Source organism: Oryctolagus cuniculus, chromosome 1 (assembly GCF_051225735.1).
Source record: "Oryctolagus cuniculus isolate XC-2025 breed Fujian yellow rabbit chromosome 1, ASM5122573v1, whole genome shotgun sequence".
Classification (NCBI taxonomy): Eukaryota; Metazoa; Chordata; class Mammalia; order Lagomorpha; family Leporidae; genus Oryctolagus; species Oryctolagus cuniculus.
The window spans coordinates 68,472,828-68,485,663 of NC_142867.1; the positions used below are offsets into that span (position 1 = coordinate 68,472,828).

General features: G+C 42.2%; 1 protein-coding gene across 4 annotated transcripts in view; it reads right to left on the minus strand.

The window, feature by feature from the left end:
• PAK1 (p21 (RAC1) activated kinase 1) overlaps nucleotides 1-12,836 on the minus strand; it is a 196,524-nt gene that overhangs the window by 15,905 nt on the left and 167,783 nt on the right. For all 4 annotated transcript variants that reach the window (XM_051850720.3, XM_051850728.3, XM_051850733.3 and 1 more), the window contains exon 10: nucleotides 5,279-5,391. In XM_051850720.3, the coding sequence (XP_051706680.1) occupies nucleotides 5,279-5,391 (113 nt within the window). The remainder of the gene's footprint in view (nucleotides 1-5,278; nucleotides 5,392-12,836) is intronic.

Here is a 12,836-nt window from a genome sequence, read left to right on the forward strand (position 1 = left end):
TGACAAGGCTGGGGTCAGAGTCCATGTTACCAACCTAAGAGAGAGCCTTCTAAACTTCCCTGAGAGCTCTACTGGATCTGCGATCCATGAGATCAAGTGCTGGTTTTTGTTAAAAACTATCCACAGAGTCTAGCACAGCAGACAGTGAAAAATCAATGAGTAAAATAACAGATAACTGTGAATATTAAATAAATGATTATAAAATTGCTTTAAAAGCTGTAAAGTATTGTACACAGAGTCATTATGCTGGCAATGACCTCTACTTCGAGGGCTCATGATTCTAACCTCTTCTGGTAAGCCCAGGCTGTTGCTTAGTAATGTATCTCAGGAGAGATTATGCACTGATGTGAGGAGGTTGATCACTCAGCTCTGTCATGCAATAAATGAAGAGATCACTTGGTCTGTCTGGTCAGTGTTTGCTCACCTGTAGAATAACAAACAAAAACCAGACTATCCCAGAGCCCTACAGACTCCTCTGCTAGCCTTGGATAAAGAAAGTAGATTGGTAGGGGCAACATTGTGGCATAGTGGGTAAAACTGCCACCCGTGATGTCAGCATCCCATATGGGTACCAGTTCTTCTCCTGGTTGCTCCACTTCCTACCCAGCTCCCTGTTAATAGTCTGGGAAAAGTAGTGAAAGATGGCCTACATGTTTGGGTCCCTGCTACCCATATGAGAGCCCGGAAAAAGTGCCTGCCTTCTGGCTTCAGCCTACCCCAACCCTGGACGGTTGCAGCCATCTGGGAAGTGAATCAGTGGGCGGAAGATCTTCTCTCTGTCTTTCCCTACTGCTTTCTGTGACTCTGACCTTTAAAATTAAAAAATATATATATTTAAAAAAAGCAGCTAGGTTCAAAAAGACAGTTTTTGGATTGGCTTGAGCTGTGTGGTATGTCATCTTCACTCTGAGACTGGATCTACTGCTGTGCAGACAAGCAGACTGTTGAAAGATTTAACAAATAGCTTTAAGCAAAGGGTAAGATTAGAATTCTATTCTCTTGACTACTAGTCAAGTGCTCTTTCCATAAAACCTAGAATTCTTTGTAATTAAAAGGCTTTTAATTTTTTAATATCAATGAAGAGTAACCATTGCAGACTACATCTTCTTTCAACAATCTCTTTTGAAAAAGAAGACTATGGGGATTTAGACTGCTGTGGTCTGAATGTGTCCTCCACAATATACAGGTCGAAAACCTAATCACGGATGTGATAATCTTAGGGGAGGTGGGGCCTTTGGGAGATGGTTAGATCGTCAGAGCAGAGCCTTATAAAACAGGCCACAAGAGAGTTGCCTTGCTTGCCCCTTCTATCATGTGAGGACACAGCAAAAAGACACCATCTATGAACCAGAAAGTGTGCCAGCAGCAGATACAAATCTGTCAGGACCTTGATCTTGTGGACTACCCAGCTTCTAGAACTGTGAGAAATAAATGTGTGTTGTTTGTAAGCTACCTAGCCTCTGGAATTCTATTATAGTGGCCTGAATGTACGAAGTCATGGACCAAAAGAGAGTTTGAGGGCAAACCCTGAGCCTTATTTACTTCTGATTCCATAACATAAACCTCTAGAAATATCAGTTCAGGTATGACCAACAATCAAATCTTTAAGTCTTTTAACATTTAATTCCTTCAACAACATGGCTCTGCTTTTTACTGTTTAGATGCCTCCACTGATAGGGCACTCACTGTCCTATGACACAGGCCACACGCTTCACAGCTTTCATTTTACCTGTCCTGGACCAAAATCTACTACCCCATCACCTTCGGTTGATTTGCAAGCTTTGTTCTCTATGTACTAAGTTCTTAAACAAGTTGGGAAGTTGTTCAAAAATGTTCAGAGCATCTAACTGAGCACCTAAAAGGAAATGTGTAGAGGTAAAATTGACACTACGAGAAAGAATGACTTTATCAGCCCTTATCCTGACTGTTGAGGAGCAACTTACTATTTTATTCTTTTTAGTATTTTCTTTTTCTACATAATACCATTGGTTGAACTCTTTAATTAACACGCAGTTATTCTTACGTGTTTAAATTCAACTGAAAACTGATCCCTGTTAAAAATAAGAGTGGGAATAAGAGAGGGAGGAGATGTACAGTTTGGCACATGCTCACTTGGACTTACCCCTAATGGTAAGGCTAAAACCTGCCATGGGACTCCAAACACCATTAAATTGGCAGGTACCAAAGCCATCATACTAGTTAAAGTGATCAGTTTAAGTTCATAATTGATCATAAAGATAGGATTAAATGTCAAACAGATCACATAAATTAGACCAGTATCTGCTAATAATAATTGACAGAATTAAAAAGGAGAGAATGATCCAACATGAGAAGTGAGATACAAAGCAGACTCATAGAATGGCAGATGGCCTACACAGCATTCGGGCCTCAGAATCAGCCCATAAGGCATTCAAATCTGGCAAAAAAGCCAATGAGTTTCTCAGGCATGGAAAGCCAAGACATTCTGGCAAAAAATGACCTAAATGAAAGATCTCTGTGAGTGAGATCCTAATGGAAAGAAAGGGCCATCAAAGAAGGAGGTACCTTTCTCTGAAGGGAGGAGAGAACTTCCACTTTGATCATGGCCTTGTCTAAATAAGATCAGAGTTTGTGAACTCAAGAGGCTTCCATAGCCTTGGCAGCGCATGACAAGAGCCTCGTGTGATCACTGACGCCATAAGTAAGAGTGTCAATTGTTAAATAAACAACTGGAGTCACTGTACACTTACTCCCCATGCAGGATCTCTGTCCTTAATGTATTGTACTATGAGAATTAACGGTAAAACTAGTCTTCAAACAGTACTTTATGCTTTATGTGTCTGTGTGGGTGCAAACTGTTGAAATCTTTACTTAGTATATACTAAGTTGATCTTCTGTATATAAAGATAATTAAAAATGAATCTTGATGAAGAATGGGGTGGGAGAGGGAGTAGGAGATGAGATGGTTTGCAGGTGGGAGGATTCGTTATGGGGGGAAAAAGCCACTATATTCCAAAAGCTGTATCTATGAAATTTATATTTATTAAATAAAAGTTTTCTTAAAAAAAAAAACATTCAGAGGATTCTTCAGTGCCACTCAGGACCCCCAAGGAGGGGAGAAAACCACCTCTAAAAAAAAACAGCTTATTCTCTATAGCTACCAACATAATGCGTTGGGAAGGTCAAAACTCCTTTCCTTTTTTAAAGAAACCTGAAAATTACCAATGTTTTAGATATAGAACCAGAGAGTACCCTTTTGAAATCTACCAACAATAGGGACAGTTAACTGGTAATGTAATATAAGTAGTAAAGAGTCCAACATTTTTTCCACTATCACCTTTACCTATGACATCTCTGAAACCTGGGCAAGTAGCTTAATTTTTTCTTTCAGGTATTGAGAAAATAGCATGCTATGACAGAAAGAATATGGATGTTGGTGCTAGGAATATTGAAACTCAAGGCACTGGTTTGCTACTTACTGACTTACTGGTTTTGGACAAGTAATTAACATATGTGAACCTCAGCTTCCTCATCTGTAAAATATGAATAAACCCCACCTCACAATGCGAGACGATTCATGAAAGCTGGTACAGAGTAAAGCACAACAGAAAGGCTAGCTACAACCACTGTGACTATACTGAAGAATCAATTTTGGCATGAGTTGTGATAAAACAGGAGCTGATAAATACAGCTAAAACATTCTGCATTTCCAGTTAAATGCAAAATTATGTAATTAAGATCAGAGATTTTTAGCTGACCACAAACTTACTAGGAGTCACAAATGAAATAGACATCCTAAAAACCAAAACAAGAATGAAATCATTAAATTCTGTTGAGTTGGGGCCAGAGTTGTGTTACAATAGGTTGTCACAACTTGTGATATCACAGAGCAAGTTTAAGCTGCTCTGCTTCCCGTCCAGCTTCCTGCTGGGAAGGCAGTAGATAATGGCCCAAGTACTTAAGCCCTTGCTACCCATGTGGGAGACCAGGATGGAGTTCTTGGCTATGGCATTCAGTCTGGTCCAGTCCTGGCTATTGTGGCCATTTAGAGAATGAACAAGCAATGGAAGATCACTCAATCTGTCTATGTCTCTCTGTCTTTTCTGCCTTTCAAATAAACTATGAAATAAGTCTTTTTAAAAAAAATGTGTTGATAGGGTCAGTGCTATGGTGCAGCAGGTTAAAGCCCTGGCCTACAGTGCCAAAATCCCTTATGGGTGCCAATTCGAGTTCCGGCTGCCCCACTTCTGATCCAGCTCCCTGCTAATGCTCCTGGGAAAGCAGCAGAGGATGGCCCAAGTTCTTGGGAACTTGCACCCACATGGGAGACCCATAGGAAGTTCCTGGCTCCTGGCTTTGGATTGGCTCAACTCTGGCAGTTGAGGCCATCTGAAGAGTGAACCAGTGGATAGACAACCTTTCTCTCTGTCTGTCTCTCTCTGCCTCTCTCTGTGAACTCTTGTCTTTCAAATAAATAAGATAGCTCTTTAAAAAAAAAAATGTTTAAAAAATGTATTGAGGCCAGCGCTGCGCCTCACTTGGTTAATCCTCCGCCTGCGGCACTGGCACTCCAGGTTCTAGTCCTAGATGCTCCTCTTCCAGTCCAACTGTCTGCTGTGGCCCAGGAAGGCAGTGGAGGATGGCCCAAGTGCTTGGGCCCTGCACCCACATGGAAGACCAGGAGGGGGCACCTGGCTCCTGGCTTCGGATCGGCGCAGCAAGCTGGCTGCAGTGGCCATTTGAGGGGTTGAAGCAACGGAAGGAAGACCTTTCTCTCTCTCTCTCTCTCTCTCTCTCACTAACTCTGCCTGTCAAAAAAAAAAAAAAAAAAAAACAGTAGTGACTTTGGGAAAAGGAAGAAGAATCCCACTCTCTCCACTGTGGTCAGATTTTAAATGAAACATCTACTGAGCATCACATTTTATGAGGTTACAGACAATTGATAAGTAATTCAGGAGGTTGCATGATAAAGGAAAGGTTTGGGATACAGAATGAGTTAAGCACCTGGATATTTGATCTGGTTATTAGGTAGATCAGTTGAAGGGCTCCTGAGGTAGAAAAAAACAGTAACAGGATCAACTGTAAGAAACTACAGGGTAGGGTTCAGCTTAGCCTAGGAAGTATTTTAAAGCAATCCGAGGTACCTGGCCTTATACAGGGCTGGATTTAGGGAGCTTGGCATCACAAGACTCTTAAATGGAAGCAGTTTTGAACGCTGGTATTTTCATCTCCTCAGACAGCTCTGCCACCCATCATCCCCTAATGCTCTATCCTCCTGACAGGACCCACCATTGCATACCTGTCCAAGTAGTTCACAATATTTGGGTTCTTGTTTTCCCTCATGACCAGGATCTCATTAATAATCAGCTCTTTCTTTGGCTGCTGCTGCAGGTTCATCTGCTTAATGGCCACCTGAAATCAGAGTACAATGAATGTGCAACCGGAGTCATTTAACATTTTTAAGTACCTACTAAGCACCAGAATCTTAAGCACTAAGGAAACAAAGATGAATACTATAGAGTCTTAGTTCTTGGGTAGTTCACAATTTATCAGTGTAGGCAGGTGATTCTAAAAGTGAAGTCCTCAAACCAGCAACAACATCACCTGGGAACTCACTGGAAATAAATATTTTCAGGCCCCATCTAAAACCTATTAAATCAGAAACTCTTATGTTTATTATGTTTTAATGAGACCTCTAGGTTACATATGCCAAAATTTAAGGACCAAACTTTGATACAGAAAAACACTTGTGAAAAAGCAACTAAGATACCCATGTTTATGTGTGAAAAAGGTCTTTAAAAAACTTTGTCTATAGACATAATTACAAATTACATAATACAAATATAAGCTATAGTTTAGTTTCAAAGGCACTGCATCCGTTTCTCTTATGTAACATGTTCTCAAATTTGTTATTTTATTTCACTTAACTTATCCTATACATGTAGACAGATTAATTTTCCCCACAGTACATATGTGGCAATTTGTTTCCTTCTTCAAAAACATAAATTGCATCTGATTACCTATCGATATTCCTTAGTCCAATACTTAAAATTCCCACGATCTGCACTTTGCTAATTTCCCACTGTGTTCCCTCATATCCTCTATGTTCCCCTACCCTTAGTCAGAGTCTTTCCATGTGGAATATCCTGCATCATTTCTACATATTCACAAGCAACTTTTTTGCATCAGATTTGTATTCTCAAAACAAATATGCTTTTCTCCTTCCTTAAGGCTCTATAAAGATCATATTTACACCTCTCTTACAGAACTTACAACATGCTGTCTTATATGAAGATTGGTTGGGTGTGTGTGTGCACATGTGTACATATGTATCTCAATGTTTGAAAGCTTCATTGAAAGCCCAAAGTCCCCGGTGCTAAACACACAGACTGAACACAGTTGTGATCAACAAATGTTAGAAGAAAGGAGGAAGGAGAAAGAAAAGTCAGTGGGTTGGTAAGCAATTTGGTTTTAAATAACAACTATCAGCCATATGCTACTGTGTCCCATAGGAATATACTTTAAATTGTTTGCTAGGTATTCATTCTCTAGAGATATTTTCCCTTTTTCTTGTGTAGTGGACAAGAACAAGAACATCTACTAGAACTAAACTGTCTTTCCAGAAGCATCAATAAGTATAAAGAGGGACTCTTATCGTGGTATAGCAAGTAAAGCTGCAGTCTGCAATGCCAGCTGCTCCAATTCCAATACAGCTTTCTGTTAATGGCCTGGGAAAACAAGTGAAAAATGGCCCAAGTGCTTGGGCCCCTGTCACCCATGTGTGAGACCAGGAAGAAGCTCCTAGCTTTAGCCTGGCCCAGCCCTGGCCGCTGCAGCCATCTAGGGAGTGAACCAGCAGATGGAAGCTAGCTCTCTTTCTCTCTCTCTCTCTTTCCTCTCTCTCTCTCTCTTTGCCTCTCTCTATCTCTTTGTAACTCAAACTTTCAAACAAAGATAAATCTTAAAAATAAAAAAGAATAAAGGAACAAATGATTCAAGATTTTGTGGGAAAAACTCTTGACTAGCATTTCCTCGAGTCAGTTATTGGCAGTCTTCTGCAGAGATGCAGTTCACCATTAAGAAGAGAAATTACTCTTTTAAACATCACAATCATGTCCACTCCCTATCACAGGTGGGGAAATATTGCTCTGCAGTGAGTTTTCTATTAGTTCAGCTTCTGATCTGGTTGCAGTTTTCTTCAACAGTTAAAGATTAGCTTTTCTTTCCTAGTATATAAAATGTCTAAAGACATTATAGCAAGTCCTTATAATTCATATTAAGGACTGGCACCAGAAGGCCTTTGAAGGTCCTTGGGCCACAATGGAGGAAAGGTTAACAAAGAGGCTGGGGCAGAATACTGGAGTTTTTTTTTCCATAGCTACTACCTATGGCCCAGGCTAAATGTCCTTCACCGGTAATCAAGTTAAAGCACAGGACTCCTATAACAGAAAAACAACTGGGCTTGAACTCTGAGGACCTAAGCTCTAGGTATGACTGTCAATGACTGACTTTGACCAAACAGAAACTCTCTGAGCCTTAACCTTTTTTTTTCTTTTTTTGACAGGCAGAGTGGACAGTGAGAGAGAGACAGAGACAAAGGTCTTCCTTTGCCGTTGGTTCACCCCACAATGGCCACCGCGGCCGGTGCGCTGCACCCAGCACACCGCACTGATCCAAAGGCAGGAGCCAGGTGCTTATCCTGGTCTTCTATGGGGTGCAGGGCCCAAGAACTTGGGCCATTCTCCACTGCACTCTTGGGCCACAGCAGAGAGCTGGACTGGAAGAGGGGCAACCGGGACGAATCCGGTGCCCCGACCTGGACTAGAACCTGGTGTGCCGGTGCCGCAGGCGGAGGATTAGCCTATTGAGCCACGGCACCAGCCCTTAATCTTTTTTTTTTTTTTTTTTAAGATTTTATTTATTCATTTGAGAAGTAGAGTTACAGACAGAGAGAAGGAGAGACAGAGACAACAGTCTTCCATCCTCTGGTTCACTCTCTAAATGGCCACAACAGCCAGAGCGGGGCCAATCAGAAGCCAGGAGCCAGGAGCTTCCTCCAGGTCTCCCACGCAGGTACAAAGCCCCAAGGACTCGGGCCATCCTCTACTGCTTTCCCAGGCCATTGCAGAGAGCTGGACCAGAGTGGAGTAGCTGGGACTCAAACCAGGATTCAAACCAGCGCCCATATGGGATGCTGGTGCCGCAGGCAGAGGCTTAGCCCACTATGCCATAACACCAGCCCCAAGTCTTAATCTTTTCGTAAGTACATGAGGATAATCTCAACATGAATCCCCCTCACCTAAGAATCGTTTTGAGTATTAAGTGAGATTGGGGCCAATGTGTTACTCACTTATAAAGTAAAAATATGCAAACTAAAGAAAGAAAACCATAAAAATAGTAAAAATAACATTCAACAAATACCAGGTGGAGCTGGCATTGTGGTGTAGCATGTTAAGCCTCCACTTGTGATGATGGCATCCCATATGGGTGACAGTTAGAGTCCCAGCTGCTCTACTTCCGATCCAGCTCCCTGACAGTGGCCTAGGAAAAGCAGTGGAAGATGGCCCAAGTGCTCCAGGCTCCATTACAGCCTGACTCAGCTGTGCCATTGTGGCCATTTGGAGAGTGAACCAATGGAAGAAGATCTCTCTATTTCTATCTCTCTTCCTAACTCTGCCTTTCAAATAACTAATAAATAAATAAATAAATCTTTAAAAAGAAAAAAAGTACCAGGCACAGATTAGTAAGAATGACAATGGGGGCCTGCCTTGTGGCATAGTGGATTAAGCCACCCCCTGCAACACCAACATTCCAAAAGGGCGTTCATTCAATGCTCAGTTGCTCCACTTCAGATCCAGATCCCTGCTAATGTGCCTGGGAAAAGCAGAGGAAGATGGTCCAAGTACGTACAACATGGGAGACATAGATAAAACTCCTGGTTCCTGGATTTGACCTAACCTTGCCCTGTCTATTGTGACCTTTTGGGTAGTGAACCAGGGGATGGAAGATCTCTGTGTCTCTCTCTTTCTCTTTATAACTCTGCCTTTCAAATACATAAACAGATCTTTAAAAAAAGATGAATGACAACAGTAGCGGCAGAAAAAAACAGCAACAACCAGCTGCCCTCCAACACTATTGTTTACTGAGTGCCTTCTGTGTGCCAAGCTCTGCGCTAAGTACTCTACTTATACTATCTCAGTAAAACCTAACAACAACCCTACAAAGTGAAAATCATGATCGTATTTTCAGGTAAGGAAAAGGCTAAGTCTAGAAGTCCAATGCGCTATCCATTGCGCCATAGAGCCAAGTGCAAGGCTAAGACTAACAAGAATATCACCAACGTCATAACCAATGCCCATACATCTATATAGTCTCAAAGATTTTTCCAATCTGTTCTATTATACACATTTCTTGTCAAAACAAGCTTGAAAAATGATTGCTGGATATGTAACTGGAAGTCTTTCCAGCACTAGCACACTAATCTTCCTCTATGTGACAGACAATCCAGCTCTTCCCAGCTGGAAAACACCCCAGTGAGCACTCCCTCACAGAGACTGAGAGCATCCTGCCAGCTGCACTCATGATTTATACTCCCTGGGGCAGGAAACGAGCCCTTCCTCACCACACTGTACTAGCCTAATGCACTCTCTTCCATTCATAGTTCTATAACCACAAGGAAGGCACACAATGAAGCTGAGTTTCTTCTGTGGCCAGCATCTCACAGATGCAGCCTGCCTCCTTGCTTTCCAAGAACCTCCCATCACCTGCCTGCTTCGCATCAAGGGATATAAGGCTTTTGAGGCAAAAATCATGACAAGGGGTACCTGGGGGCCTAATCTCAACTCTGCTGTGGCCTGCTAGTCTAGAACACACAGAATTGGGAGTCAAAGATTCTAGCCCACTCCCTGCTGTTCACTGAGAGTACAACCCTACAAAAAAGCTTCTTACATTTCCCTAAGCCTCAAATTCTTCATCCATAAAAAAGGAAATCATACCATCGACCTCATAGGGTTTCTTTTTAGGATTAGCATCTCTTTCTTGTCTCTGCAACAAATTTATCATCTTTAAAATTGGCATGCTAATACTATCTTTCCTTCCTTACCATTATTTTTACTTTATTTAAGATTCCTGTGAGCACTCTAAGACTTTTATGTGCACAAAATGGATGTTATGATTTCTTATATTTTGTTATGATTTTAATGTCCTAGAGCTTGCAGGAGACTGAATCTTTCACATGTTCTTTTTTATTTATTTTTATTTATTTTTTTATTTTTTGACAGGCAGAGTGGACAGTGAGAGAGACAGAGAGAAAGGTCTTCCTTTGCCGTTGGTTCACCCTCCAGTGGCTGCCGCGGCCGGTGCACTGCGGCCAGCGCACCGCGCTGATCCGATGGCAGGAGCCAGGTACTTCCCCTAGTCTCCCATGGGGTGCAGGGCCCAAGCACTTGGGCCATCCTCCACTGCACTCCCTGGCCACAGCAGAGAGCTGGCCTGGAAGAGGGGCAACCAGGACAGAATCCAGCGCCCCGACCGGGACTAGAACCCGGTGTGCCGGCGCCGCAAGGCGGAGGATTAGCCTAGTGAGCCATGGCACCAGCCTCTTTCACATGTTCTTAACACAGGTTCAACATCAAGAAAATGCTCAGTAAATGTTTTGTGGAATAAATAAATATGTATGTGAGTTAAATGAATAAATATGCAGTTCTTAAAAGTTTATGATGCCAGATGCACTGTTTTAGTGAATTCTTCCAACACTTCTGTACAGTACATATGTACTGTATGTACTGTACATATGATATATACAGTACATATCATCATGCACATTCTATAAGTAAATAAAAGCCAGGTTCAGAGAGGTCAAATGACTTGTTAAGGTTGATAAGGAGCTAAAGGTAAGCACCTGCATCTTCAGACTCTCACCTCAAAGAACAATGAATAAACCTTCAACCATAATGGTGATATAAAAAGTTGACTTACCCTAGGTGGAGCCTCAATATTTGACTCCTAGGAACCCAGTGAAATATGTGCTATTCCTAATAACCCTGACTTCTCAGGATATCAGAGGGTTGTAACCACCACAAATTTACAAGCACGGTTCCGGAAGCCTCCCTCAGAGAAATCCAACTCTATTTTCACTGGACGAGGAAGCGCCAGTACTCTGAATTAAGAACTTCCCCTAGGCAACTGCCATCCACAGCTCTGCCAATATCACTGCTCTGCAGCTAATAGCAGAATTCAAAGCAATCCCAAGCACTTTACATTCCCTTCATGGCTTTCCTCCGCTAGACACAAGATCTTGGATCAGTGCCTCATTTTCTTCAATTTTTTTGCATAAGATTTATTTACTTATTTGGAAGGCAGAATTACACTGAGAGAGAAAGAGACAGGAAGATAGAAAGATATCTTTCATCCACTGGTTCACTCTGCAAATGGTCACAATGGCTGGGGCTGAGCCAATCAGAACCTAGGAGACTAGAACTCCATCCAGGTTTCCTACGTGGATGGCAGGGCCCCAAGCACTTCGCTCATCTTCCACTGGTTTCCCAGGTATATTAGCAGGGAGTTGGATTGGAACTGTAGCAGATGGAATTAGAACCAGAGTCCACAGGGGATACCCTGGCATCACTGGCAGAAGCTTATCCACTGTGCCACAATACCAGCCTCAGTTTTCTTTCTTTCTTTTCTTTTTATTTATTTTTTAAGATTTATTTATTTTATTTTGAAAGGCAGAGTTACAGAGATGCAAAGGCAGAGAGAGAGAGAGAGAGAGAGAGAGAGAAGAAATCTTCCATCCACTGGTTCACTCCCCAAATGGCCACAACAGTCAGAGCTGAGCCAATCCGAAGCCAAGAGCAAGGAGTTTCTCTGGGTCCCCCATTTAGGTGGAAGGGCCCAAGGACTCATTCCTCAGATGGTCACAATGGCTAGTGCTGGGCCAGGACAAAGCCAGGAGACAAGAGCTTCTTCTAAGTCTCCCACGTGGATGGCAATGGTCCAAGTACTTGGGCCATCTTCAGCTGCCTTCCCAAGCATATTAGCAGGGAACTGGATTGCAAGCAGAGTGCCAAGGGCTGAATCGGTGTGTCACAAATGGCAGCATCACATGCCAGACCAAAGTGCCAGCCTAGATCAATAAGCTTTAGAAATAAGACACAAATTCTCCTGTACTAATGAAATGAGTGACAAAGAGGGTCCTCTAAATAAACAAGGATTTCAATGTCCAATGGCACCTAGGGCAAAGAAGAGTGGCAAGATCACTAGCTTGGGAATCAAGAAACCTAAGTTTACATAAATCTGTTCTATATCAGATTTCTCTTCAAATTTACAGAACTAATTATCTACTAGGCAATTTTATAAGAAGGTCTCTAAGGCAGTATCCAACTACTTCAGCTTTAGCTCCATTTTTTCTTTTCTCCTTGAATAAAACTTGCAAATCATCTTCACATTAGGTCTATTACCAAATCACATGAAATCTACTTTAGGCATGAATATGGCACAATGGTTAAGTTGCCACTTGGGTCTGCATTCCATATTGGAGTCCCTGAATTCAAGTCTCAGCTCCACTCCTGATTCTAGTTTCCTGCTAGTTTACACTCCAGAAAGCAGCAAGTGATGGCTAGAGTACTTGGGTCCTTGCCAACCATGTGGGAGAACTGGCTGGAGTTCCTTGCTCCTGGCTTCCACCTGGCCCAATCCTGGCTATTCTGGACATTTGTGAAGTGACCCAGTGATGGGGGATCCCTCTTGGTCTCTATCTGCCTGCCTTTCAAATAAACGCAGTACATTTAAAAATTTGTATTTTAAAATCTTACCTGTTAAGTATTTCTCAAGTCCATCCACTTCTGTCCATCAATACT